Here is a 26,160-nt window from a genome sequence, read left to right on the forward strand (position 1 = left end):
CTACCCTCAGGTGCTTTGGAGAATAAGTAACTGTGGAGAATATCACAGTTCTGCAGGTGGACTATGAAGTATTTTGAAGGAGGTGGAGGGGGGGGGGTTGGCACCTGGCTAGGGCTCCTTAATTGAATATGCATCATATTTCAATTGCACTGGGCAATCCCAGGTGTTTTTTGAAAGGATGCTTTAAGGCAGAGGATGGAAAGCTGAGGTAAAACCCTGAGCCCGGTGAGATTCGAACTGGCAAATTGCAGGCAGCTGGCGGTCAGCAGGAATTAGCCTGCAGTACTGGGCTCTAACCACCGCGTGATGTGTGGGTCATGTCAGGTGAGGGCCTTGAGATGGGACAGGTGTGGGTGAATCAAGTGAGGGCCTTGAGATGTGTCAGGTGAGGGTCATGTCAGGTGAGGGCCTTGTGATGGGGAGGTCACATTGAGACCCTGACCTGGTGGGACTCTCACCTGACGTGACCTCACTATGCCAAGACTCTCTGACCGCACGAAGCCCTAACAAACAGAAGAACACCGACACTGACATCCCTTAAACTCCCTTGAAGACGTTACCTAGCATGGTAACGAAATGTTCAGAAACCGACCCACAAGCTTGGAGAACGAACCTCCACCCCTTCACTGCTCTTCCTCAACATGGCCTCCTGGACTCACATTGCAACCTTTTACCTGGAAGAGTTCCCGGTTGGCATAAGGTACCCAAAGAGATTGTTCCAGAGGCTCCAACCCAGGGACCCCCTTAGCAACACCCACCGGAAATAGAGATTGAAGACCCCAAAACCAGAAAAACAAACTTTGAAGCCTTCGGGGCTGGACAAACTCACCATATTCTTCCCGGAGGTGATGGGGGATGTGCGGCTCGAATCCCTCTTTCTCAGGCACCTCCACAAACTCATCTTCCTCCTCCTCCTCCTGACTTCTCATCTAGGACAAAGAGTTAAAAACGTTCAAGACTCCATAATAGCAATAGCAATAGCAGTAGACTTATATACCACTTCATAGGCCTTTCAGGCCTCTCTAAGCGGTTTACAGAGAGTCAGCATATTGCCCCCAACAATCTGGGTCCTCATTTTACCCACCTCGGAAGGATGGAAGGCTGAGTCAACCCTGAGCCGGTGAGATTTGAACCGCTGACCTGCTGATCTAGCAGTAGCCTGCAGTGCTGCATTTAACCACTGCGCCACCTTGGCTCTTATGGGGGGGCGGGGGGGGGAGAAAATCTCGCCGTGCATCTAGCAGAAGCCACAGGCACAATTATTGGTGTCTTATTACACCCAAAATGTATTTAGTGTTTGACTTTCTGTTGGCCTGTACTTACGACGGCCGCTGTGTCCCAGGATCACGGGATCCCGTTTTGCGACCTTCTGACAAGCAAAGTCCGTGGGAAAGCCAGATTCACTTAACAACCGTGTGACTAATTCAACATCGGCCGTGATTCACTTAACCATGGTGGCAAGAAAGGTCGTAAAACGGGGCAAAACTCATTTAACCCTCTCTCCCTTGTCTTTTGTGAGCCGCCCGGAGTCCTCCGGGAGTGGGCGGCATACAAGACAAATAAATAAATAAATAAATAAATAAATAAATAAATAAATAAATAAATAAATAAATAAATAAATAAATAAATAAATAAATAAATAAATAAATAAATAAATAAATAAATAATAATAATCATTAGTTTCCTGGTTTTTCTGGACACAAGCTGATTTGGACCTTTTGGACCGAAAAACCAGGAAACTAATGACAATGCACTACAGTTTACATCCACGTGGTGATACTGATAGACTGTACCTGCCCCAAAAATCAGGTGGCAGAGGATTATTACAAGTGAAGCAAACAGTTGAAGAAGAAAAACATGGATTGGCTGATTATTTAAAAGAAAGTCAAGAACATCTATTAATCGAAGTAAAGAACAAAAATCTACTGAAGGCCCAACAGACGAAACAAGAATACAGAAAAGATGTGATAAAATCAAGAATGGAGAGTTGGCAGAACAAAGCACTGCATGGCCAATTTCTGGAAAAAATAAAAGATAAAGTGGACAGTGAACAAACTTGGTTATGGTTAACAACAGGTACATTAAAGAAAGAAACAGAGTCACTAATCCTGGCTGCGCAAGAACAAGCTATCCGCACAAATGCCATTAAGGCCAAAATCGAAAAATCCTCTGATGATGCCAAATGCAGACTTTGCAAAGAAGCTGATGAAACTGTTGATCACATACTCAGCTGCTGTAAAAAAACATATCACGCAGACTGATTATAAATTGCGGCACAATTCAGTAGCACAAATGATCCATTGGAATTTGTGCAAAAATTATAATATTAAAACAGCAACAAACTGGTGGGAACATCAGCCTGAAAAAGTCACCGAAAATCAGATGGTCAAGATCTTGTGGGATTTCCGTATACAAACCGACAAAATACTGGCGCATAATACACCAGACATCACACTGGTTGAGAAAAATAAGGTCACAATCATAGACATCGCAATACCAGGTGATAGCAGGGTCGCCGAGAAGGAACACGAAAAAATAGCAAGATACCAGGACTTAAAAATCAAAATTCAACGACTATGGCACAAACCAGCAGTGATAATTCCAGTGGTAATTGGCCCACTGGGTGCTACTCCAAAAGCACTGGAATTACATTTAAAACAGTTAAAAATTGACAAAATCACCATCAGTCAAATGCAAAAAGCCGCACTGCTTGGATCTGCACGCATATTACGAAAATACGTTACGACGTCCTAGGCCCCTGGGTGGGGCCCGACTAGTAACCAATGCCAAATCTGGCGAAACAACTGGCCGCTGTGATACAATTGTATAATAACAACAACAACAACAACAACAATAATTTTTTGGCTTAGCAATGGAAATTTTGGACTCAATCATTGTAATTTGTAATTTTAATAGATTTGTATGCCGCCCAATCCCGAAGGCTTACATAAAAGCAATTTAAAAAATATTAAAAAAGATTAAAACACAAGACAGTACAACTTAATCATGGTCGTAAGTCAAGGATGAGCTGTGTGCGAAAAGGCACCACAATCTGTCGGTCTGCTCACTCAGAAAAGGGATTAGAAACAGATCGGGGGAAAATGAAAGCGTTGCAATCCTGTATATTTTTTTAAAGGAGGGGTTTTAGGTTGGATCCAACAGGGCCGCTTTTCAGCATTTAATAAACAATAACATTTGCTGTTGAAACCCCTTCGCCAAGGACAGCAAGATAAGTGGGACCGTTCTCCCCTCGCTCGTCTTTTTAAGAGTTTATTTCTGAAGGAAATGCAACCAAAACTCTTGCTTTTCTCCATGGACGACAGCAAAAATTTAAAAACTCGTGTATGGCAAGAATTAACACCCACCACCCCCAAAAGAAAAAAACCCTTTACATGATTGTGTGATGTTTTACACATTCTCCTTGTGGCAGCCACGAGAGAAAGAATTACAGCCGACATCCTTATTTCCCCAGAACCTCATAACACCTTTGGACTCAAGAAATTACTGAAATTACAAGAGGCATACTGTAAATAGATAAAATAAATTGCACATTAAAAGTTAACTGATTCATAAATTTTATAGTCGTTATTGCTTCTTTTATGAACTGTCAAATCTCTTGCCATAGTTGGATTCGGGGGGTGGTGGTGGAGGGGGGGGAGCCTCTCCCACAATAGGTAAAAAAGGCCCCCAGAGGTGCTTTTTTTCAAGAGGAAATTGGACTTTCTGGTTTTTCTCTGAAGGCGTTTCGCTTCTCATCCAAGAAGCTTCCTCAGCTCCATAGCTCCATACCGAGGAAGCTCCTTGGATGAGAAGAAAAATATCTTCAAGGAAAAACCAAGAAAGTCCAGTTGCCTCTTGGGAAAAAAAAAGCATCTTTGGGACAACCTTGACCTGGAGGACGGAGAATCTCCATAGCTGTAAAAATAAAAAAAGGCATATTTATAATAGCTAATACTTTAGTGCAGTGTTTCTCAACCTTGGCCACTTGAAGATGTCTGGACTTCAACTCCCAGAATTCCCCAGCCAGCATTCGCTGGCTGGGGAATTCTGAGAGTTGAAGTCCAGACATCTTCAAGTGGCCAAGGTTGAGAAACACTGCTTTAGTGTCCCTTAACATATTGGTATATGCCTAGGAATTGCCCTTTAAAAAAAAAAACACGTTTATTTATTTTTTCTTCGAGTTTAACCTCCGAATAGAGTTCAGGGAACTTTCTAAGAAGTCTTGCACTTGGGTTTTCGATCTGATCTCATGGAAATTCCTGTGTAAATTTCTTTTCAGGAAGGCAACTGCGCCAGTGATCCCTAACGATGAGAAATTTGCAGGCTGTGTTTTGCAAAGTGCACTTAAAACTTTCTCTTAAGAGAGAGAGAGAGAGAGAGAGAAGGAGGGAGAGAGACAGAAGGAGAGAGAGAGACAGAGAGAGAGGAGGGAGGGAGGCAGAGAGAGAGGGAGAGAAAGTATTAATTATGTCTCTTACAGTTCTATTTTCTAAAACATTGAACTGGATCCAATAACCCTCCAGCAGAAATTCGCTGTTAGCGTGGAAAAGGTACAGAGGCCTCTTTAACTTGGTAAACTGGAAGGAAAAAGGTTTCGCTTGCTTACGAAGGGCCTTTCGGTCCTAGTCAGCCTCCTATTTTCGAGCCAGGAGAAAAACTGGCTTTTGAATTGAATGCTAAAACATCACTGAACCTTTCCTGCAAGTGACTGATGGGGTATATAAATCCCCCAATCCTTTCCTTCCTCTGGACTTTAACCACGTGCTTGTGAACAGGGGGACAGAGGAAAGGGAACGGAGAATGTAGCTTTTGGTTCTTGATCTTGTTTAGGATGCTAACTTGGATAAGGACTGGCGTAAACTTGCGTTCCAGGAAAGAAGATTAAAAAAAGCAAAAGTTGGGTGGCTCTGCATCCAGAGAGAAATAAAGTGAAACATCTTGAATACTTTTGAAGGCAACTGAGTTGGGACTGAAAAGCAGGAAGCAGATGGAGGACTTCTTAAAAAGGTTCTATGAACATTCATGTTGGAATTAAGATTGGAATATTCTTTATTGGCCAAGTGTGAGTGGACACACAAGGAATTTTGTCTCCAGCGCAGAAGCTCTCAAGTGTACATACAAACAACAAAGTGATAAATCGTCGATGATAAATCATAAGATACAATCATTAATCATAAGATACAAACAACAAGTGATAAATCAGAAGATACCAACAAGAGGAGAAGGTAGTAGGAAAGATGATACAGCCCTACTACTAGTGGTGGGATTCAGACAGCATACACCACTTCGGGAGAACCGGTTGTTAACTTTCTGAGCAGTTTGGTGAACTGGTTATTGGAAGAAATCATTAGGGCAGAGAACCGGTTGTTAAAATTATCTGAATCCCACCTACAGTACATGAGTAAATATCTTTAGGCATAAGACGGTGCTGTGGGAGCTGGATGTTCAGCAGAGTGATGGCCTGGGGGGGGGGGAAACTATGATTTCATATTAAAGATGATTTTATACCAGGTTAAACTGGAAGAAAAGTTAAAATGGAGTTTAAAAAGTTTGCTGAAACTTCCCAGTTACGATTTGACACAGATGCTGGAGATTATTCAGGCTCACCATCAAGATGCCCCCCCCCCCCCAGTTAATCCCCAAGATTAAGAGGCGTGTGTAAAACGCAACTTGGGCGACCGCATTCCTGCACACTTACCAGTCGAAGAGGCACAAAGATTTCTGCCAGGGAGCGGAATAATAAGATGCAAATTCACTCTGTTTAGGCACAATCCATGAAGTGCACATTTAGCCACTATAGAAAGCATTAATCACGGGAAACTGTAATATTTGTTATCAGTCCAACACTAATCAAAAGCCAAGCCTGTCACTTCCACTGACCTGTAAAACGTCCCAATTATACTCTTTGGAAATGACAGGAGCACTTAACTTCCCCGCGGAGCAAATGACGACAATCAATCACGTTTGAATAACAATGAGCCACGGAGCTGAAAATTATTTTTTGTATAGGATCGAGCCAGGAATTTATGAAAGGTGAAAAGCCACCAAGGTTTTAGGGGTGATGATTGCTTTCAGCTAGTACAGTGCATATCAAACACTAAACAGAATTTATGGGTTTTAATTTCCCAAAAGGTAGATGTGGACTTGGTGCTACAATGCATAACATATAATGCCAGGTTTTTAAATATGAGGGTCATTTTCATAAAATATTATGCTTATTGTCTGCACCCTTGGATTCGGCGAATAACTTCTTTATTAAGTTCTCATTTGCCGGGGGGGGGGGGGTAAGAAAGAAAAGAAAATTAACACCTTAGCATTAATCCCTCTGTTCCCAAATAAAGATATTAGCATTCTTATTATTTTAAGCAAGCTGCTTTCCTCATTATTTGTAAAGATAATTGACTATATATGGCATTGAGTGGGGAAAAGACATTTTAAGAGCGAACCATCAGAACTGGAGAGAAACAAGTAGATCATTCCATCATTCATGTTTCCCCCACTTCTTTTCATTTAAAAATTGCTTATTTTGAAAAAAAAAAAAAACCCTCTTTTTTGTAGCCAGAAAGCCAGCAGAATTGTGTTAATTAGACTTGCAGTGTTTGAATCTCTCTTTTCTAGTTCAAAATATGGCTTGCACCAATGCAAAACTCGATTTCTGACTCTTGTGGACGTAAAAGTATGCAGTTTGGATGCTCCCTCAACAGTAGAGTAACAAGGCGATCAATTCAAGAGAATTTGACAACTTGGTTTAAAGGAAGCCGTGCACCAAACAGAGTCTGCGCATGCACGAAACCCCAAAGTTGAGGTCTCCATCTCTTTCCCATCTTGCACCATCTTGTTTTTTGGGCTGAGAAGATCATCAATGGACAAGCAGCGTTTCCATCTCGCCGCAGTGAGTTGCGTAAAAACATTTTTTTTAAATCAATCACCACATCAAATACTTATGGTAGGCGAATCAGGCCTCTCTTCAATGGGAATTGAAGAGCTTCTGTGATTCTCTTTTAAGATCTAGTTGACTCGCTTTCCTTCTCAGAGAAATCAGGCAACATCTGGGGAGGTCTGGTCCAAGGAAGAGAAGGACCAGGGGTGACTTTTTTGTTATTTTTACAAAGAATATCTACTTTGGGTTGCCACAGATGCCAACCAAGCTATCTTAGATGCTTCTTCATGGTCAGCCAGGGTGGACAATTGCTTTAGTATATATAGTATAATGGTTTGGTAAGATTTGCCTTATTGGTGAAGGGGAGTGGCATCTTAATTAAATACATACATAAATTTATCCATCTACTATGTTCTTTCTTTCTTTCTTTTTCTATCTATCTATCTATCTATCTATCTATCTATCTATCTATCTATCTATCTATCTATCTATCATCTATCCATCCATCCATCCATCCTTATAATCTCTCATCTACCCATCCCTCTCTTCTATCCATCCATTATGTACCATCTGTCTGTCTGCCTATCCTAACATATCCTATCTACCTGTCTGTCTGTCTCTGTCCGTCCATCCATCCTTATAATCTCTCATCTACCCATCCCTCTCTTCTATCCAACCATTATGTACCATCTGTCTGTCTGTCTATCCTAATATATCCTATCTATCTATCTCTCTGTTTCTCTATCTCTCTCTCTCTCTCTCTCTCTCTCTCTCTCTATCATCTATCTATCCATCCATCCTTATAATCTCTCATCTACCCATCCCTCTTCTATCCATCCATTATGTACCATCTGTCTGTCTGTCTATCCTAACATATCCTATCTATCTGTCTGTCTGTCTGTCTATCAACCACAACTCAAAGACGCACAACCCACAACTGTAGACACACCCGTAGGGGAAAAGCCGAAACAAAGGAAGCCAATGCGATTAGCTCACCGACTCTGAATTTCTGAAAAGCAGAAGCCACTTTGAGGCTCACAATGTGGGCCACCAACGTCTTCTCCCTTCCCCTCATGAAACGGCTTCTTTTCCACTCAGGCGTGAGCGTAAGTAGGGCCCAGAGTTGAGTTGTGATCTCTTTCCGCTAATGTGAGGTAATCCTCTCATAAGTGAACTCTAAACTTCATTTGTCTTTCAGCAGGCTTGATGACTACGCATTTAAAAACCCATTCTCTCTTATAAACTAAAAATTAAGCGTACTCAACTGTGGTGGCCCTCACTCCACCTGCTATTTATATGCTAATATCCTCACCAGAAGATCTTGCAAATTATTCTACCACACCAATATCTCACGCTCATCTACTCACAGGGGTCTCTCTCCCCCCTCTCTCTTACAAGGATTTTTGGCCAAGGAATTGCTCTCTCTCTCTCATATTCTCTCTCATGTTCTCTTTCATTCTCTCTCTATTCTCTCTCATATTCTCTCACTCTCTCCCACATGCTTTCATTCTCTCTCATTCCCTCTCTCTATTCTCTCTCTTTCTCTCTCATTCCCCCTTTCTCTTTCTGCCTATCTATCTATCTATCTATCTATCTATCTATCTATCTATCTATCTATCTATCTATCTATCTATCTATCATCTAATCTACCTACCTACCTACCTACCTACCTATTTCTATCTATCTATCTATCTATCTATCTATCTATCTATCTATCTATCTATCTATCTATCTATCTATCTATCTATCATCTATCTATCTATCTATCTATCTATCTATCTATCTATCTATCTATCATCTATTTATCGATACATCTATCTATCTAACTTTCTTCTATTTATCGATACGTCTATTTATCTATCTATCTTTCTTTCTTTCTTCTATTTATCGATACATCTATCTTTCTTCTATTTATCGATACATCTATCTTTCTTCTATTTATCGATACATCTACTATCTATCTATCTATCCATCTATCTATCTATCCATCTATCTATCTTCTATCTATCTATCTATCTTCTATCTATCTATCGTCTATTTATCGATACATCTATCTATCTATCTAACTTTCTTCTATTTATCGATACATCTACTATCTATCTATCTATCTATCTATCTATCTATCTATCTATCTATCTATCTATCTATCTTCTATTTATCTATCTATCTTCTATTTATCGATACATCTTCTATCTATCTATCTATCTATCTATCTATCTATCTATCTATCTATCTATCTATCTATCTATCTATCTATCTATCTATCATGTTTGGAGTGGAACCAATTGATACGAGCAAAGTTTACATTTTGAATTTGGCCATGGTGTCAATCCCCTTGAAGGAAGGGGGAGGCAGGGCTTGTAAAAGCCACATGCTACACCGGGAGGCCGTTTAGCGGCCTATAAAAATCTTTGGAATCGACTGACAATTAGAACGACTGCCAAGATTCTTCATTGGGATGCAGATTTTTATAACTTTGTCAATTCGGGAACTTTTAAATAAAACGTTAACGCCACATAAATCAGGCACTAAGTGGCGTCAATTTTTCTCTTTTTCCAAACCAGCAGATTATGGAATGAGCTCCCGGATCAGCCAAGGCATTTCACTGGATTACAGCAATTCACTTAGTGACCGTTTAAAGTTATAAAAATGGCAACTGGCTCATATTTATGACGGTTGCAGTGTCCTGGGGTCACGTGATCCCCTTTTGCGACCATCTGACAAAGACAATGGGGAAGCCAGGCTCACTTCACAACCGTGCCACTGACTTCAACACCCGCAGTGACTCACTTAATGACCGAGGCAAGAAAAGCTGTAAAATGAGGCAAAACTCACTTAACCAATGTCTCTTGCTTAGCAACAGAAGTTTTGGGACTCAATTGTGGTCATAAGCCGAGGACTACTTAAATAACGTACATAATGCTGTTCCGCAGTCCAAATGGATCTGGAATATATTTCGGAGTTTCAACCTGGGGTAGACATGGACATATTTGGGACTAGATAATTCTGAGGGAGAGGAGTGGTTGGGAATATAGCAATAGCAGTAGACTTATATACCGCTTCATAGGCCTTTCAGGCCTCTCTAAGCGGTTTACAGAGTCAGCATATTGCCCCCAACAATCTGGGTCCTCATTTTACCCACCTCGGAAGGATGGAAGGCTGAGTCAACCCTGAGCCGGTGAGATTTGAACCGCTGAACTGCTGATCTAGCAGTAGCCTGCAGTGCTGCATTTAACCACTGCGCCACCTTGGCTCTTGTTGGGAAATATGGAGAATGAAGGAATTTCCTTCCTTCTGAGCCTAGGCATAATTTCATATATTTTTTCTCTCAGAAAACAAGGAAATTAGCAGAGTCACGAAGGGTCCCTATTTGCTTTTAAAGGCCACTTAACTCTGAACCAGAATGTCCCAACTGGAACTTCTCTACAAAAGGATGGGTTGATAACTCTGGAGTACTACTTATTAAGTTTTTTCTTTTTAGCCTTGAATTTAAAGTTTAAATATGAGGATTGCCAAATGCATCACACCAGCGTGACAGTCCTGAAAACGCATTTTTGACCACAAGTCGAAATAAAAGAACTTTCTTTGCGAACCGGAAGGACAAAGGCATTAGGAGATTAGCTGGGCTGCAACTCAAGTAAGAGAGATGCATTTTTTACCCTGCATTGGGCATTATATTATTCTTGCAGCTAAGGCATTTCATCCCGTCCATCTTGCCACGAAAGTTATGTGTTTCGTATCAGTGAGATTCTTGTACAATTAACGGGCATTAGGTCAGCAGTGGAAGACCAGGTGGCCCTTTGCAAGCCCCCCACGAAAAATTAAAGCCCTTCCTAATTGCAACCCAATTCATTCCAGCTACTAACTGAATTGCTTGCATTATTTCAGTAAAGTAACACGCTCTTCAAACTGCCACGTATCCAAACCCCCAACTTACCAAATGAGATGTACGCATACTTAAAAAAGAAAAATTTAGCTAATAGCAAATTTAGAAACAGTGTAGAAAATAGGGTTCGCTCCCCCCCATTTCAAGTTATGGTCATTTTAGATCAGTGTTTCTCAACCTTGGTGACTTTAAGTCCTGTGGACTTCAACTCCCAGAATCCCCCAGCCAGCTGTGCTGGCTGGGGGATTCTAGGAGTTGAAGTCCACAGGACTTAAAGTCACCAAGGTTGAGAAACACTGTTTTAGATGATCTCACTTAAATAATATTTTGTAATGATGTCAGCAGAGAAATAGCCAGCATGAAGAAAACAGCGCCCCCTAATGGCCACTGAAAAACGCTCCTAGATAAATACAAGCCCTGAATGACAAGATATTAAGAGCCAAGGTGGCGCAGTGGTTAAATGCAGCACTGCAGGCTACTGCTAGATCAGCAGGTCAGCGGTTCAAATCTCACCGGCTCAGGGTTGACTCAGCCTTCCATCCTTCCGAGGTGGGTAAAATGAGGACCCAGACTGTGGGGGCAATATGCTGACTCTCTGTAAACCGCTTAGAGAGGCCTGAAAGCCCTATGAAGCGGTATATAAGTCTACTGCTATTGCTATTGCTATATTCGCCTGGGGAAAAAATACAGGTGGTCCTCGCTTAATGGCCAACTGTTTAGTGACTGTTCAAAGTTACAAGAGGACAAGAAGACAGGTCCTCGTAGTTGTGGCTGTTGCAGAATGAAGAGAATTGTGAGATTGCGATTCGGGCACTCAAAAGAGACCAGCTTGGAATTGTGACTGTTGCGTTGTCTTGTGGTCGCACAATTCGATACTTGCGAGCTTCCCTGGCAGTTTATGATGGGCAAATGGCTCCACATGCCCTCGCACTCTCCCCAGTCCCCACACATGTGCACACGTCTCCCGCCACGTGCCCTGCCCCCTGCGCATCTGCAGCAGAGACCCAAAAGTTAGCTGGCCGGTGGGAGGCAGGCGTGCACGCACAGTGGAGCTCAGCTGGGGCAACGGCTCGCGTGCCCTCAAAGAGGGCTCTGTCTCTGCCACCTGAGCCACCCATAGCTTCTCCACCACAGACAAGTGGCCGTTCAATCCCTTCTGAAAACCTCCAACAGCCACAACCTCTGGAAGGAAGCTGTTCTTTTGGTTAATTAATAGAATAGCAGAGTTGGAATAGCAATAGCAATAGCAGTTAGACTTATATACCGCTTCATAGGGCTTTCAGCCCTCTCTAAGCGGTTTACAGAGTCAGCATATCGCTCCCAACAATCCGGGTCCTCATTTTACCCACCTCGGAAGGATGGAAGGCTGAGGGAAGGAGGAAGGGAGGGAGGGAGGGAGGAAGGAACGAAGGAAGGAAGGAAGAGCAATAGCACTTAGATTTATATACCACTCCATAGTGTTTTTATAGCCTTCTTTAAGCAGTTTACAGAGTCAGCATATCGCCCCCAACAACAATCCGGGTCCTCATTTTATCCACCTCGGAAGGATGGAAGGCTGAGTCAACCCTGAGCCGGTGAGATTTGAACAGCCGAACTGCAGAACTGCAGTCAGCTGAAGTAGCCTGCAGTGCTGCATTTAACCACTGTGCCACCTCGGCTCCAAGGAAGGGACCTTGGAGGTCTTCTAGTCCATCCCCCCTGCTCAAGCAAGAAACCCTTTACCATCGTTCAGACACCCAGGGTTTAATGGTGTCACGGTAGATTCTCTGTGCGCATTTAAGGCTTTACACTTTGCAATATTGTACACCGGGAAGGGAGGTTGGGTGCCTCTGCAGGGAAGAGAATTGTGTGAAGGAGGCCTTCCATTTCAATCCGAGCCTCGTTGGCTCCCTCACTTGTCTTGTTCAAGAACGGCCCACCGACAGTTTGGCAGAAAGTGTGAAATTGGAAGGGAAAGAGGAAGAGCAGGAGCAAAGGAGAGGTACGGGAAGAAGGAAGGGGAAGGAGAGAAGGAAGGAGGAAAGTAGAGAAGGGAGGGAGGGAGAAAGGAAAGGGAAAGGAAAGGAGGATGGAAAGGAGAGAAAGAGGAGGAGAGGAGGGTAGGAAGGGAAAGAGGAAGAGCAGGAGCAAAGGAGAGGTAAGGGAAGAAGGAAGGGGAAGGAGAGGAGGAAGGAAGAAAGTAGAGAAGGGAGGGAGGGAGAAAAGAAAGAGGTAAGGAGAGGAGGATGGAAAGAAGAGAAAGAGGAGGAGAGAGGGTAGGAAGGGGAAGAGGAAGAGCAGGAGTAGGAGAAAGGTACAGGAAGAAGGAAGGGAAAGGAGGGGAGGAAGGAAGAAAGTAGAGAAGGGAGGGAGGGAGAAAAGAAAGGGAGAATAAGGTGGTGTTACAACAGGAGGAAGGGATGGTAAACAAAGCAACCCAAACTGTATATTATAACCTATTAAGTGAAATAATAAATGTATAAGAATGATAAATGCTAAAACACTTGTAACCAAACGACATGCTGTATGTGATGATGGGTTTTTTTTATTGTTGTGTGTATGTGTTGTCTATGTAATTATATATATATATATATATATATATATATATATATATATATATATATATATATATATATATATATATATATATATATATATATATATATATATATATATATATATATATATATATATATATATATATATATATATAAAGAAAGTGTGAAATTGGAAACCCAAATGGCTTTCCTGCAGCCACTGAGCGAGAAAGCCCATCCTTGGCTTGTTTATAAACAAAAAAGGGCTTTCAAAATGTAATTTTTAACATGGAACATTAATAATCCAAAGCAAACGCTACAGAAAAAAGAGGATTCACGGGTAGCTAATTATTGCAAGCAACGAGCTAATTTTATGACACGTAAAAATACCCAACACAGTTCCAAGAATAAAATGGGTAAAAGGAAAACTGTCTGTTTGTGATAGTCAAATGACCAGGCAACGTGATAAGTGGAAAAAAGCACCAGGCGGACCAAGAGAACAAATAAAATATACGGAACATTAGCAAACGAGAGAATGTGAGGACTTCAGGGGCTATTTAAGATGTACCACCTGGTCTGTAATCAAACTCAAGCTGTGGTAAATATTGTCATAAAAGAGAATAAAATAAAATGTGGCTTACGGTGGGGAACGCGCTTAAACATGCTTGTGTAACCGAAAAGAACAAACTTCTCTTTTGAGTGTTACAAAGGCAACAAAGCTGGAGAATTGGCAATTAAAGCACTGTTGTTGCTCAACCTCAACATCTGTTAAGTGATGTGGACTTCAACTCCCAGAATTCCCCAGCCAGCCAAGAATTAAGAAGGGGAACTTTGGTGCTCTCTGAATTCAGTCGTTTTCTTGCAGACGTTTCATTACCCAAACTAGGTAACATCATCAGTGCTAGTAAGGAGTGCAGTTTGCAAACCTCACTCCCTTCTAGCACTGATGATGTTACCTAGTTTGGGTAATGAAACGTCTGCAAGAAAACCACAGAGCTCAGAGAGCATCATTTCAACCCTGTGTTGCCAATATTCTCCTTCATTGGCAAGAATTAATAAATAGCCCATTAGGAAAATACAGTCACTTCAATTTCAGGATTCGCTAGAAATATCGGGTTCGACTCACCCATTTTTTCTTCTCTTTAAAATCAATGTTCATTTTTTTAGTCTTCCCCAAAGCCGCCTCCAATCTGTTTTTAAGGTCAATGGCTTGTCTCAGGCGATCATCACTTATCCCAGCCCTGGTGAATAACTAAAAATTACAAATTAGTCAGTTCATCTGAGATGGGCTGTGCATTTCATACACAAGGAAAAATAACAGCAGTTTGCAACACTTAACTACTAAAAGCTCACCTGTTTATTTCAAATTGACAAAAATAATGCAGAGAAAAATAAGGAGCTAAAAATCTAACACGGTTTCTCCCTAATTCCAGGATGCTTCTCTCCTTGGTTAGTTTCCATCCATTGTTCCTTGTCCTGCCTTCAGGTGCTTTGGAGAAGAAGTTGACCCCCCCCTCTTGACCCCACAAATACTGGAAGACTGCTATCACGTCACCCCTGGTCCTTCTCTTTGTTAGTCTAGGCCCCAAAAGCATCTCAGCTGTTTTGGTCCCCAAGATCTCAGCACCCCTGTAATTACAGAAGGAAAGCAATCCAACTTCATTCTTAAGTTAGTTAAAAAAAAAAGTCTTACCTGAATCCAAGACTGCACCAATGGCAAATATTTATTCGTTATGAGCTTGAAACTATCTGAAAGGTTATTTATGATGGCTGCGTTGTCTTCATTCTCGCTCAGTTTCACATCTAGCAGGAACAAAGACAAGTAAAAGATCAAATTTCTCTCTCAATATTCTTGTGTATTTCTGTGTGTTTGTGTGTGTGTATATATATATATATACACACACATATACACACACATACATACATACATACATACATACATGTGACTCAGCAGATGTCTTCTGTGAGTCTTTTCAGGATGCAAGATTCATTATGCAGCTGGGGCTCATTAGGGGCATATTCTGGGGATAAAAGGACGGATGGTGCCACACCCTAGTTGCAGGAGTCAACGTTCCTTGGTTCGTTCAACATTGACTGATCATCAGTCGTGGTTTATGTAAGATACACTTGGATAAGTGCTTTGTATTTCTGTAACCCTGATTCATAGAGACTTTGGAAGAAGTGCTTTGCTTTCGTTTTGTTCAACTTGTGTTGCCGTAAGAAAGATTTGTTTTTCATTCCGTTATCTTCAGGCAGAGACTGTAATTAGGTTTATTTTGGGCTCGCAGCCAGTCTGAGCCGAGAACTGATAAAGAGAGTTCCTTTTAAGTTGTTTGCCTGTCGTCTGTTTAACGAGCGGAGAAGGGGGGACAGAACACATACAGCATAGGTATACGCACAAGAGCCAAGGTGGCGCAGTGGTTAAATGCAGCACTGCAGGCTACTGCTAGATCAGCAGGTCAGCGGTTCAAATCTCACCGGCTCAGGGTTGACTCAGCCTTCCATCCTTCCGAGGTGGGTAAAATGAGGACCCAGATTGTTGGGGGCAATATGCTGACTCTCTGTAAACCGCTTAGAGAGGCCTGAAAGGCCTATGAAGCGGTATATAAGTCTACTGCTATTGCTATATATATTGAACATACACAATGTGTATAGAGAAAAACACAGACAGCACTGATAAATTCAATAACAAACAGTAACAGTAACTGTTACTGTTCAAAGGGACCTTGGAGGTCTTCCAGTCCAACCCCCTGCTCAGGCAAGAAATCTCTATACTATTTCAGATAAGTGCTGCCTCTTCTTAAAATCCTCCAGTGATGGAGCATTCACAACTTCTGGAGGCAACTTCTGTTCCACTGGTTAATTGTTCTCCCTATTGGGAAGTTTCTCCTTACTTCTAGATTGCTCCTCTCCTTGGTTTAATTTATTGCTTCTCTCCTCAGTTTCATTATTTTCAAGAATAAGGGTTCAACATTATCCTTGAAAATAACGTTTCCAATTAGCATTTGGCAACTTATTACTCGTGTGGTTTGTTCTATTGTGTGAAAATGACAATATTTGACGCCACCCGTGAGCAAGAAGCAACTTCTGGATGAAATAGGTTCAAGTACCTACACTTTACTGTCACTGGAAAGATTGGAAAAAATGTTTATAGGTAAATCAACCAAGTGTTGGAAGTGTCACCAGGCCCCGGGATCCTATTATCATACGCGGTGGACATGTGCAGAGGCAAAAAAATATTGGGCAAAAATTCGCAGGTGGTTGGAAAGGATGATACAGCAGCATATTGATTTAAAGCCAGAACTGTTTTTGTTGGGTATTTTACCAGACAAATATAGTAAAGAAAATGCATATTTAAATTATTCATGTAATAACTGCAGCTAGAATTGTATTTGCACAAAATTGGAAAAAAATTCCCTCAGAGGGAGAAGTAATTAAAAAAAATATTAGCCTGCAGAAATGAACAGATTAACGTTGGCAATTAAAGAGAAGGAAGAATCAGAGTATTATAAGATATGGGAATGTTTTTAATCACTGGACAGAAAACGAATACAGACAAAAAGAAACAGAAAATTGAATCATTTGGAAAAGAACGTAGAATTACAGGGGAGGAGTTGAATGAAAAGGCGATTGAAATGTAAAGGTAAGATAAGAATAGATTAAAAAATGATGTCACTGTTAAATATGATGATACAAAGATTGTATCCAGTTGACACGCTAAGATTAATGATGTAAGTAAGAGGAGTTATGGAAAAATGAAAATAAAAATAAACTTTTTTAAAAAAAGAAATAGAGCCAAGTACCTGGAGAGACTTCAAGACTCAGGGTGTATTTGTAAGAACCGAGCCCGTGGTTCCGAAGAAACATTGTGGGATCCTCGTCTCCCATAACACCGGGAGAAGTCGATGTGGGCTTTAAGGGATCTCCTGGGCCGTGGTCCTTCTCCGTCTCCCCATCGGAGTCTCGGCGATCAGTTTTTGGCCCTGGAGAAACAGCAGGGAGGTCCTTGCTGCAACAAGGCTGTTGATCCTGATCCCTGAAGGCTCCTTGCTGTTTTGCAACCTGCACCAAAGACCGGGGGCTTGTTTGGCCTCTCCTCCAATCCGGGGTTTCAATCTCCTGCGTGGCGAAGCCCAAAGGATCTGGAACCAGCAGCTGAAAACAACTCTCCAGCTCCGTCAGCACAGACTGGATTTCGGGAGACGCATCTGGCGAGTGAATTCGGGAAATTTAGGGCAGGCAGGCAGGCACCAAAAGCCTCCTCTGGAGGATTAGTTCACCCATGTAAAGTCAGCAATTAATTCGGTGTAGAGGTGGCCCTTGACTTACGACCACCAGGGGGGGGGGCAAAGTTTCTCTTGCTGAACGAGGCATTTGTTAATTGAGTTCTGCCCCGTTTTACGACCTGTCTTGCTGCAGTTGTTAAGGGAATCGATGCAGTTGTCAAGCGGGTAACATGATTGTTAAGTGGACCTGGATTCTCCATTGTCAGGAGGTCAAAATAGGGGATTACGTCAGTGGTCTCCAACCTTGGCAACTTTAAGACCTGTGGACTTCAACTCCCAGAGTTCCTCAGCCAGCTTTGCTGGCTGAGGAACTCTGGGAGTTGAAGTCCACAGGTCTTAAAGTTGCCAAGGTTGAAGACCACTGGATTACGTGACCCCCCAGGACACTGCAACTGTCATAAACATGAATCAGTAGCCAAACAGCTGAATTCTGATCACGTGACTCTGGGGAAGCTGCAACAGACGTGTGAAAAACTATCTATCAACCATCTATCAGTTGATCCAATGCTTACTAATCAGCATGCACAAAATAAAAGTATTGCTCCTCTATTTTAGAATTAGCATTCTTGATTGGCCAAGTGTGATTAGACACACAAGGAATTTGAGAGCATAAACTCTCAGTGTACATACAACAATATAGTGATAAGATTATCAGAGTCATTGCAAAGTTACATTCATCATAAAACTTCAGATACAACACTTAGTGATAGTTACAGGATGCTAATTAAGTAATCCACATGCATCATACATGCTAGGATACCAAATAAACAATATAAAGTGCAAGATATGAGCAACAAAGTTATAGTCATAAGAAGGAGATAATAGGGAAGATGAGAATAATGCTAATTCTGCCTTTATAGATAGTTTGACAGTGTGGTGGGAATTTTAAAACGTACGTAACTTCTGACCAAGAGGTTTGGTGGATGGGATAGAGAGACAAGATTGGCACAAGCTTAGAAAGTTTTCAGACCTTCATCAGTTCAATTTTCTTACCTTTCACTGTGATCATTTTATTTTTCCCCAACACAGATCCTTACCTTACATCCCGATCTACGAACGGATCATCATTTACAGCAACGGTCCTGTGGAAGCCCTCCTCTGGATGAAACCCTCAAACACCAGGAAGAATGTGGCAGTGACCCCCAGAAATAAAACAGGGAGAAATAAACCACCCATCTCTCTCACCTTTCATTTCCTTTTCCGCTTTTTGGGCTTTATCCTTGTAAATATTATCCAATCGTTTCTGCCTTTCTTCATCTCTCTTTCGTTCTGCTAATGTCCTGGCATGGACATCTTGAAAATCTACCTAAAAAGGAACAGGAGAAAATTAAGTCCCTTTTAATTCAACAGGCACGTTCCAAGCATGATAAAAATCTGCATTCAGGTACCATATTGGTTATTTATCAACTGTTAATACTGCTGGTGAAAAGTGTCTAGCATTTTCTTTGGTGCTGTACATTCATCAGTAAAGATTATTTCCTTATATTTTTTCAGTCTCTCTCCCTGCCTTTCAGAGAACGCACGAAAGCTGCTCTCCGGGAGTTTATAGAAGTCGTGCAAAAAGGGATAAATTCATCCAAATATTTTATTTATTTAAACTTATTGGTTGCCAACTCCAGAGGACTCTGGGTGGAGCACAGAACTAAAATATTGAGGCAAAAGAAAGCAAAGATAGTACTGGTGGTAATAAGATGCAATCCCAAAACATCTGGAATTGCCACTCGAACACCTCTGGCATTGACAAAAATCACCATCAGTCAATTGCAAAAGGCAGCTTTATTCAGAACAGCTCACATCCTGCCACGATTCCTTTAATACTATCAAAACATAACATCTGGCTACCCCAGGTTCTTGGCAAGGATTTAATAGGTAGACCAAAATGCCAGATCAAGTCTGAACATGTATGTATGTATGTATGTATGTATGTACAGTATATCAGTCTTTACATAGCAGAAAAGTCTGTGCAGGATTCGGGGACCTATCTTTCCATTATTATTCTGTTTAAAAATGACCGCCTTTTCTATTTCAACATAGAGAAAAAGTAGGGGGAGGCAGAATATAGGATCAATTCAACGCAGCTTAAAGAGTTAATTTCTCAACACGCGTACTCTTAACTAAATTTCAGCATTTACTAAGACTTGTCAGCTTGCAGAAATGGGATAACAAATTCTAAGGCTGGCTTTTTATTCAAAACCAAAGTCTTATTTCCTTGCAGTGTTATTTTTTTTTTTTAAGTCATCATCATTAGTTCTCTTAACATCTTAAGAGCAGCGTTTCTCAACCTAGGCCACATTAAGATGCGGGGACTTCAACTCCCACAATTCCTCTGCTAGCTTTGCTTTGCTGGCTGGGGAATTCTGGGAATTGAAGTGGCTTAAAAGTGGCTCAGGTTGGAAATCCCTGCCCCGAAGCCTCAAGCTGTAAACTGCAGGCATTCAAGTACCTTCTTGTTCTGTTTTAAGAAGAAATATCCCAAGGAGAGTTTCTTATAGGCTTGGCCGTACTTTTCATGCCATTCCTGTACAGACTTAATGGCGGCTTTTTTCAGCTTCTGGGCCACGTCAGCGGGTGGAGGAAGAGGCTGGTCGTGGTCCGTCTCCACCGTCAGCTCCAGGAATTCCTGGAAGTTGGAAATAAGCAGCGTTCGGAAGAGGTGCGAGCGAGCGAAGAGCTGATCCACGATCTGAAAGGCTGAAAGGCGGATCTCGGCGTGATCCTGGCTTAACTGGGACATCAGCAGGTGGTAAATATGGTTGATGTGCTCCTCAGAACACCTGTTAGGAACAGCAACAGCGGGATAGGCAAGATATTAAATGATAAGGACTCACTGGAGAAACACAGCACAGGCAGGCCTCGACATACGACGAGCCCAACATCTATGTTGCAAAGCGAGACCTTGGTGAAGCGAGCATTGCCCCATTTTACAGCTTTCCTTTGTTAAGGGAATCACTGCCGTCGTTAAATCAGTAACATGGTTGTTAAGTGAATCAGGCTTTGCTGGTGAGATAGGTCGCAAATGGGGGATCAGGTGACTCCGGGACACTGCAACGGTCGTAAGTATGAGTCAGTTGCCAAGCGTCTGAATTATGATCACGTGAACATGGGCCTTCTGCAACGGTCGTAACTGAGAAAAATGGCCATAATAAGTCACTTTCTTTAAGTGCCATTGCAACTTCAAACGGTCACTATGCGAGGACTGCCTGCCTCGTGTGGCAACAGGACTGTCCCACAAGGTGTAGGAGAAGCAGGTGTCCCTCCCACTGCAGCTGTGTTGCCACTCTTAATTTTTTGACCATCGCTTGTGGACACCACTGCGTGCAAAGAAATTAATTCAAACATTCGTTATTCCAGAATTGTATAACTCTTTCTCTCCGTGCACTAATTGAAGTCTTATTCTTATTTGTCCAAATCTTTAAGGCTGCCGTCTTTGGCACCTATAATACAATAGCAGAGTTGGAAGGGACCTTGGAGGTCTTCTAGTCCAACCCCCTACCTAGGCAGGAGACCCTATACCGTTCCAGACAAATGGCTATCCAATATTTTCTTTAAAAACTTTCAGTGTTGGGGCATTCACAACTTCTGGAGGCAACTTCTGTTCCACTGATTAATTGTTCTCACTGTCAGGAAATTTCTCCTCAGTTCTAAGTTGCTTCTCTGCTTGATTAGTTTCCACCCATTGCTTCTTGTTCTACCCTCAGGTGCCTTGGAGAATAGTTTGACTCCCTCTTCTTTGGGGCAGCCCCTGAGAGATTGGAAGACTGCTATCCTGTCTCCCAAAGTCCTTATATAATACAGTGCAAACTTCAAACTGAGCCAGCAATTCAATGCATGGGCTCTACAGGAATGTTTCTTAACTTCTACAACTTTAAGCTATGTGGAGTTCAAGTCCCAGAATTCATCAGCCAGCACAGGGAATTCTGGGGCCTGAAGTCCACACAGATTCTTCTTCTGGGATTGTTTTGGTGCCCATCTGCCACCTTTTCTGACAGTCTGCCAGCCTGACTGTGGTTAATTATTTCAGACCAAAGTAGATTAGTCCACCCAGCCGAGCTTTGCACAGGTAAACTCGAAACAACTACTTGAAACAATTAAGATTTCTCCCAAGTCAGCACACCTAGGATTATGCAAGACCTACAAATTATGCAGCTCTATTTGCAAACCTTGTGGGGGGAAAAGGTGGTTTCTTGGGCTCTTTTCGCAAGAAAAAAGAAATTTTTCAAAATCTTTTCATATTTTCAGTAACTCAATATTTTAGTGAAGGGACTACATGCAGGGGGCTCCTTCTAGCCCTGATGATATTGCCTAGTTGGGTCATGGAAGGTCTGCAAGAAAACAACCAAGCTCAGAGAGCACCAAGGATCCACAGTCTTCCTTCTGTTCCTCCTCCTCCTCTCTGCAAACCCCCCTTCCTCCTAGCACTGATGATGTTACCTAGTTGGGTCATGAAACGTCTGCAAGAAAATTGCCCAGCTCAGAGAGCTGAACCCTGAGCTATAAATATCCTATTCCAGGCCTACCTGCAGATGTTCTTCAGTGCTTTCATCTTCTTTGGATCCAGCTGTGGTTCTCCAGAGGTGGTCAAGTCTTCCACAAGCTGAGCCAGCTGCTGGTCCATCCCTGGGGGGGGAGGGAGGGGGGAAACCACCATGGCTTATAAGGTGACCAATAAAATCCGGAGGGAACTTTCTCTCCATGACAACTCCCCCCCCCCAAATCTCCAAAACAGCTTCCAGGACTGAGCAGGCTTGAAGCAGCTGGAAGCCGCGGGGGGCTCCAGAGGGCAGAAGCTCCGGGCAGGAGGCACAGTTCGGGCAGGCGGAGGGAGGCCTGCCCTGTGCGGGGGACTGAAGAGGCTCCCTGGGAGGCAGGAGAAGAGAAGGCAGAGAGAGCGGAAGGCCAGGGGAGAAAACACGCAGGATGAAACATTAACAGAGTAACAGAAGAACCGGGAAAACTGAGTAACAGAGTAACAACAGTAGAAGAGGGGGGAAAATAAAGGAACGAACAGATAAGGAGCTAACAGAAGAACACAATCGCCGGGGAGGAGCAGCGGAACCACCGGGAGAACCAACCGAACAATAGAAGGACAGAGTTCGGGAAGGGATCTTGGAGGTCATCCAGCCGAACCCCCCTGGCCGCACTAATGCCTATCCAGGCTTTTTGTTTCAACCCCTTCGGGGATGGAGCCCCCCCCCCCCGCGACCCCCTCCCCGCCTCGCACCTGCGCCCGAGCTCTGCATGGCGGCGCCGGGACGCCCCGCCGGGCTGCTCGCCCACAGTCGGAGACGAAGAGCGAGGCGCTTCCGCGGAAACGCTGGATGTCTTCTGCGCAGGCGCACTTGCTGGGCCGAGAGGAGGAGCCTCGCCTCGGTGGCGTCACGGAGCCCTGACCAATGGGAGGCCTGGGAAGAACAGGGCGGGCCTAGGAGGGGGGTTGCAGTGACGTCATTCCCGGGTTTCTGCCCGGGCTTGTCAGAAAGCAGCTTCTCCGGGTTCCGTTTTATTTTATTTATTTGTTATTTCATTTATTTTTTATTTCATTTATTTTTTATTTATTTTTTATTTCATTTATTTTTATTTATTTATTTATTTTTTATTTATTTTTTATTTCATTTATTTCATTTATTTTTATTTCATTTTTTATTTTATTTATTTTTTATTTTATTTATTTTTTATTTCATTTATTTCATTTATTTTTTATTTTATTTATTTTTTATTTTATTTATTTTTATTTCATTTATTTATTTCATTTATTTTTTATTTTATTTATTTTTTATTTTATTTATTTATTTCATTTATTTATTTCATTTATTTATTTTTTATTTCATTTATTTATTTCATTTATTTTTTATTTCATTTATTTTTTATTTCATTTATTTTTATTTTATTTTAGGAAATTTAAATTGTCGCCTACTCACTCAAGGCGGCTTACACAAAAGCATCATATGAAAATAAGAATGAAATAAAAGAAAGATAATAAATTGCAATGTAGCCCAGGGGCAGATGAAATGTTTCCTCCCCTCCTGCTTTCATCCCATCCAGAGGCGCCTTCAATCTCTCAAAATAGATTGAAACCCCCCCCAGATCAAACCGGGGGTGGGGGGAGAGACCCAAAGGTATTTATTTTTCAAGAGGCAACTGTGTTGTAATATAGTTCCTTGTGTAGGTGTGTGTCCTCCATGGCCCAGTTCATACCAGGGCATGCAGAGCCACGCTGAACCACACAGGAGAAAACACACTCCTAAAACTCCATAACATCCTGATAGTGCATAACATAACATTCTGAGATGTGCCCTCCCAATGACGCCCAGGATTTGACCATATATAGATAGAATTTCCCTGAGCAGTAGATTAGAAATTGTACTTTTACAGGCTGTCTTTAATCACATGCTGATTGCTCCTCCTGCCTTTGTCCTATCTCAATAAAAGGGGCTCTCAGACCCCCAATCTGGGTTGCTCCATCCCGAGAAAGATCGTGTCCTGTCTTTTCTCCACATTGGCCTCATGGACGAACCACGTGAACGTTACACAACTGGACTTTTTTTTTCTTCGAAGATGTTTCGCTTCTCATCCAAGGAGCTTCTTCAGCTCTGACTCCATCCATTCCTCACCATCCCTTAAGAGCTGAAGAAGCTTCTTGGATGGAGTGAAACGTCTTCAAAGAAAAAACCAGAAAGTCCAGCTGCCTCTTGAAAAAAAAGCACCTTTGGGACAACCATGGACTGGAGGACGGAGAATCTGCATGACCTCTGCTGGCTGGATAATTCTGGGAGTTGAAGTCCACAAGTCTTAAAGTTGCCAAGTTTGGGAACCACTGCTTTAGGGTGTTATTTTTTCCCCCAGAAAATTGTTGGGTGTCCCTTGAAGGAAAAGATAATCTCCTTAAGCAAAACTCTTGAGGTTTTCCTGAGACATACAGAAATAATTTGCAAGTGCCTTGTTGGAGGAAGAGGTTTGAAACAATTCAGCCTGATCCAGCAGAGCTGGCTGGAGAATTCTGGGAGTTGAAGTCCACAAGTCTTAAAGTTGCCAAGTTTGGGAACCACTGCCTTAAAGCCCTGGAAAAGGAGAGGAATTTATTTGGAAGGCCCAAGGTGCATTGGTGTTGTTAAAACATGATTTCTCCGCTTCTGAATCTATTATACTTTTAAATAAGTGAAAATGGGCATGGTCTCATAGGAGACATCAAAACCGTTTCGAAAATATTCTTCATCACATACGCTCTATTTTTCAAGCACCACTCATCTACGATGAATGGGAACATTAAATCAACCCCCTGAATAAAATTTGGAGATTGAAGAGTTGGTCTGAGGACTATTAGTACTGAACTCTGGAAAATGTAATTTGAAAAGTATCATGCCTAAAGTCCCATTGAGGCTTAAATATAATTATGTCTGTGAATAACCCACCCTTTTATTAGTCCACTTTATATTAAATTATTGCAAGGCCTTGCATCTCGCACAGTTGTTCACCGCCAAGTCAAAAGTATTTTAAGTATTAAATGTGTGCTATTTCTCTACTTATGCAATCACAAAAATCTTCATTATATAGTATTTTCGTTCAGAAAAAGGTTAAGGAAAAATTAAAAGGGACCGCTACTTGTCAAAACCAGTTTCTGATTGAACCCCAGTAATCCACCTTTGTGTGTGTGTGTGTGTGTTGTATTTGTGCTGATAAATAAATAGAGACTAGCATAGATCTATTTCAAGCTATTTAGCTCTCATCAGCTAGCCATACGCTTACTGGGATTCGAACCTGTATATATATTATATATTATATTATATTATATTATATTATATTATATTATATATATATATATATTAACCATTTGGTTTTTAAAGCACATTAACTCTCTCCTGTTTTAACTAATGAACAGAAACAAAACTTATGAGCAATGTCTTTATTAGCTAATCAACATCAACATGCAAAAATAAAGGCTAAATACAAAGTCTATGGTATGGTTTCTGTCTCTACTACAATGGGGGTGTGTCTGGAGCATGAGAAGGATGTGATTTGTAGCGGTTAAAAATTGAACTAACCTCCTCTCTTCGGCCGCCAATAACCCTAAAATTACATAATTCTCCCGCAAGGCATCTTCTTCAAAACTTCCCCAACACTTAAGGTTACCAGTTGATTCTTATTCTTCTTCTTCATGTGAATACATTCTCAAAAGCAAGAAAATAAGGCAGTAGCACTAAATGGATTTGAATCCTATGCACATAGTAACTAATAAAACGAAAAGGCCCTTAACACTATTGGTCAACAGGGAAGGACAGAAGGACGAGTGGCACATTGTGCCTCCCATGTTACCAGTTCTGTGTTTATGCAATTTTAAAAAGATTCTTAAAGTTATCTAGGACAGAATGTCTCAACCGTGGGAATTGGGAGTCAGGTGGACTTCCACTCCCAGAACTTCCCAGCCAGCTCTGCTGGCTGGGGAATTCTGGGAGTGGAAGTCCACCCATCTTCCAGCCCCCAAGGTTGAGAAAAACTGAATTGTAGAGATTTCAGAGACGACAACAAACCCTTCTCTATCTTGTGTTAGCAACCATCCAGCATCGATTCCAGGGACTGCCCCCCCTTTTAAAGGCT

General features: G+C 41.9%; 2 protein-coding genes across 2 annotated transcripts in view; both read right to left on the reverse strand.

Annotated features, from left to right (window-relative positions):
- The window catches only part of UVSSA (UV stimulated scaffold protein A), a 47,958-nt gene extending 24,935 nt beyond the window's left edge, over positions 1 to 23,023 (reverse strand). The window contains exons 1-8 of the mRNA XM_087726925.1: positions 22,790 to 23,023; positions 22,086 to 22,185; positions 20,012 to 20,342; positions 18,754 to 18,874; positions 17,086 to 17,490; positions 14,976 to 15,085; positions 14,409 to 14,534; positions 830 to 929 (exon numbers count right to left, since the gene is read on the reverse strand). Of these exons, the coding sequence (XP_087583051.1) occupies positions 830 to 929; positions 14,409 to 14,534; positions 14,976 to 15,085; positions 17,086 to 17,490; positions 18,754 to 18,874; positions 20,012 to 20,342; positions 22,086 to 22,185; positions 22,790 to 22,808 (1,312 nt within the window). The 5' untranslated portion in view covers positions 22,809 to 23,023. The remainder of the gene's footprint in view (positions 1 to 829; positions 930 to 14,408; positions 14,535 to 14,975; positions 15,086 to 17,085; positions 17,491 to 18,753; positions 18,875 to 20,011; positions 20,343 to 22,085; positions 22,186 to 22,789) is intronic.
- Positions 23,024 to 25,453: 2,430 nt separating this feature from the next.
- Positions 25,454 to 26,160, reverse strand: part of MAEA (macrophage erythroblast attacher, E3 ubiquitin ligase) — a 22,869-nt gene continuing 22,162 nt past the window's right edge. The window contains exon 9 of the mRNA XM_087726801.1: positions 25,454 to 26,160. This exon is cut by the window's right edge and continues 812 nt beyond it. The gene's annotated coding sequence lies outside the window, so the exon portion shown is untranslated.

Source organism: Thamnophis sirtalis, unplaced genomic scaffold, assembly GCF_051295495.1.
Source record: "Thamnophis sirtalis isolate CommonGarterSnake01/CBP01778 unplaced genomic scaffold, rThaSir2_p1.2 scaffold_12, whole genome shotgun sequence".
NCBI lineage: Eukaryota > Metazoa > Chordata > Lepidosauria > Squamata > Natricidae > Thamnophis > Thamnophis sirtalis.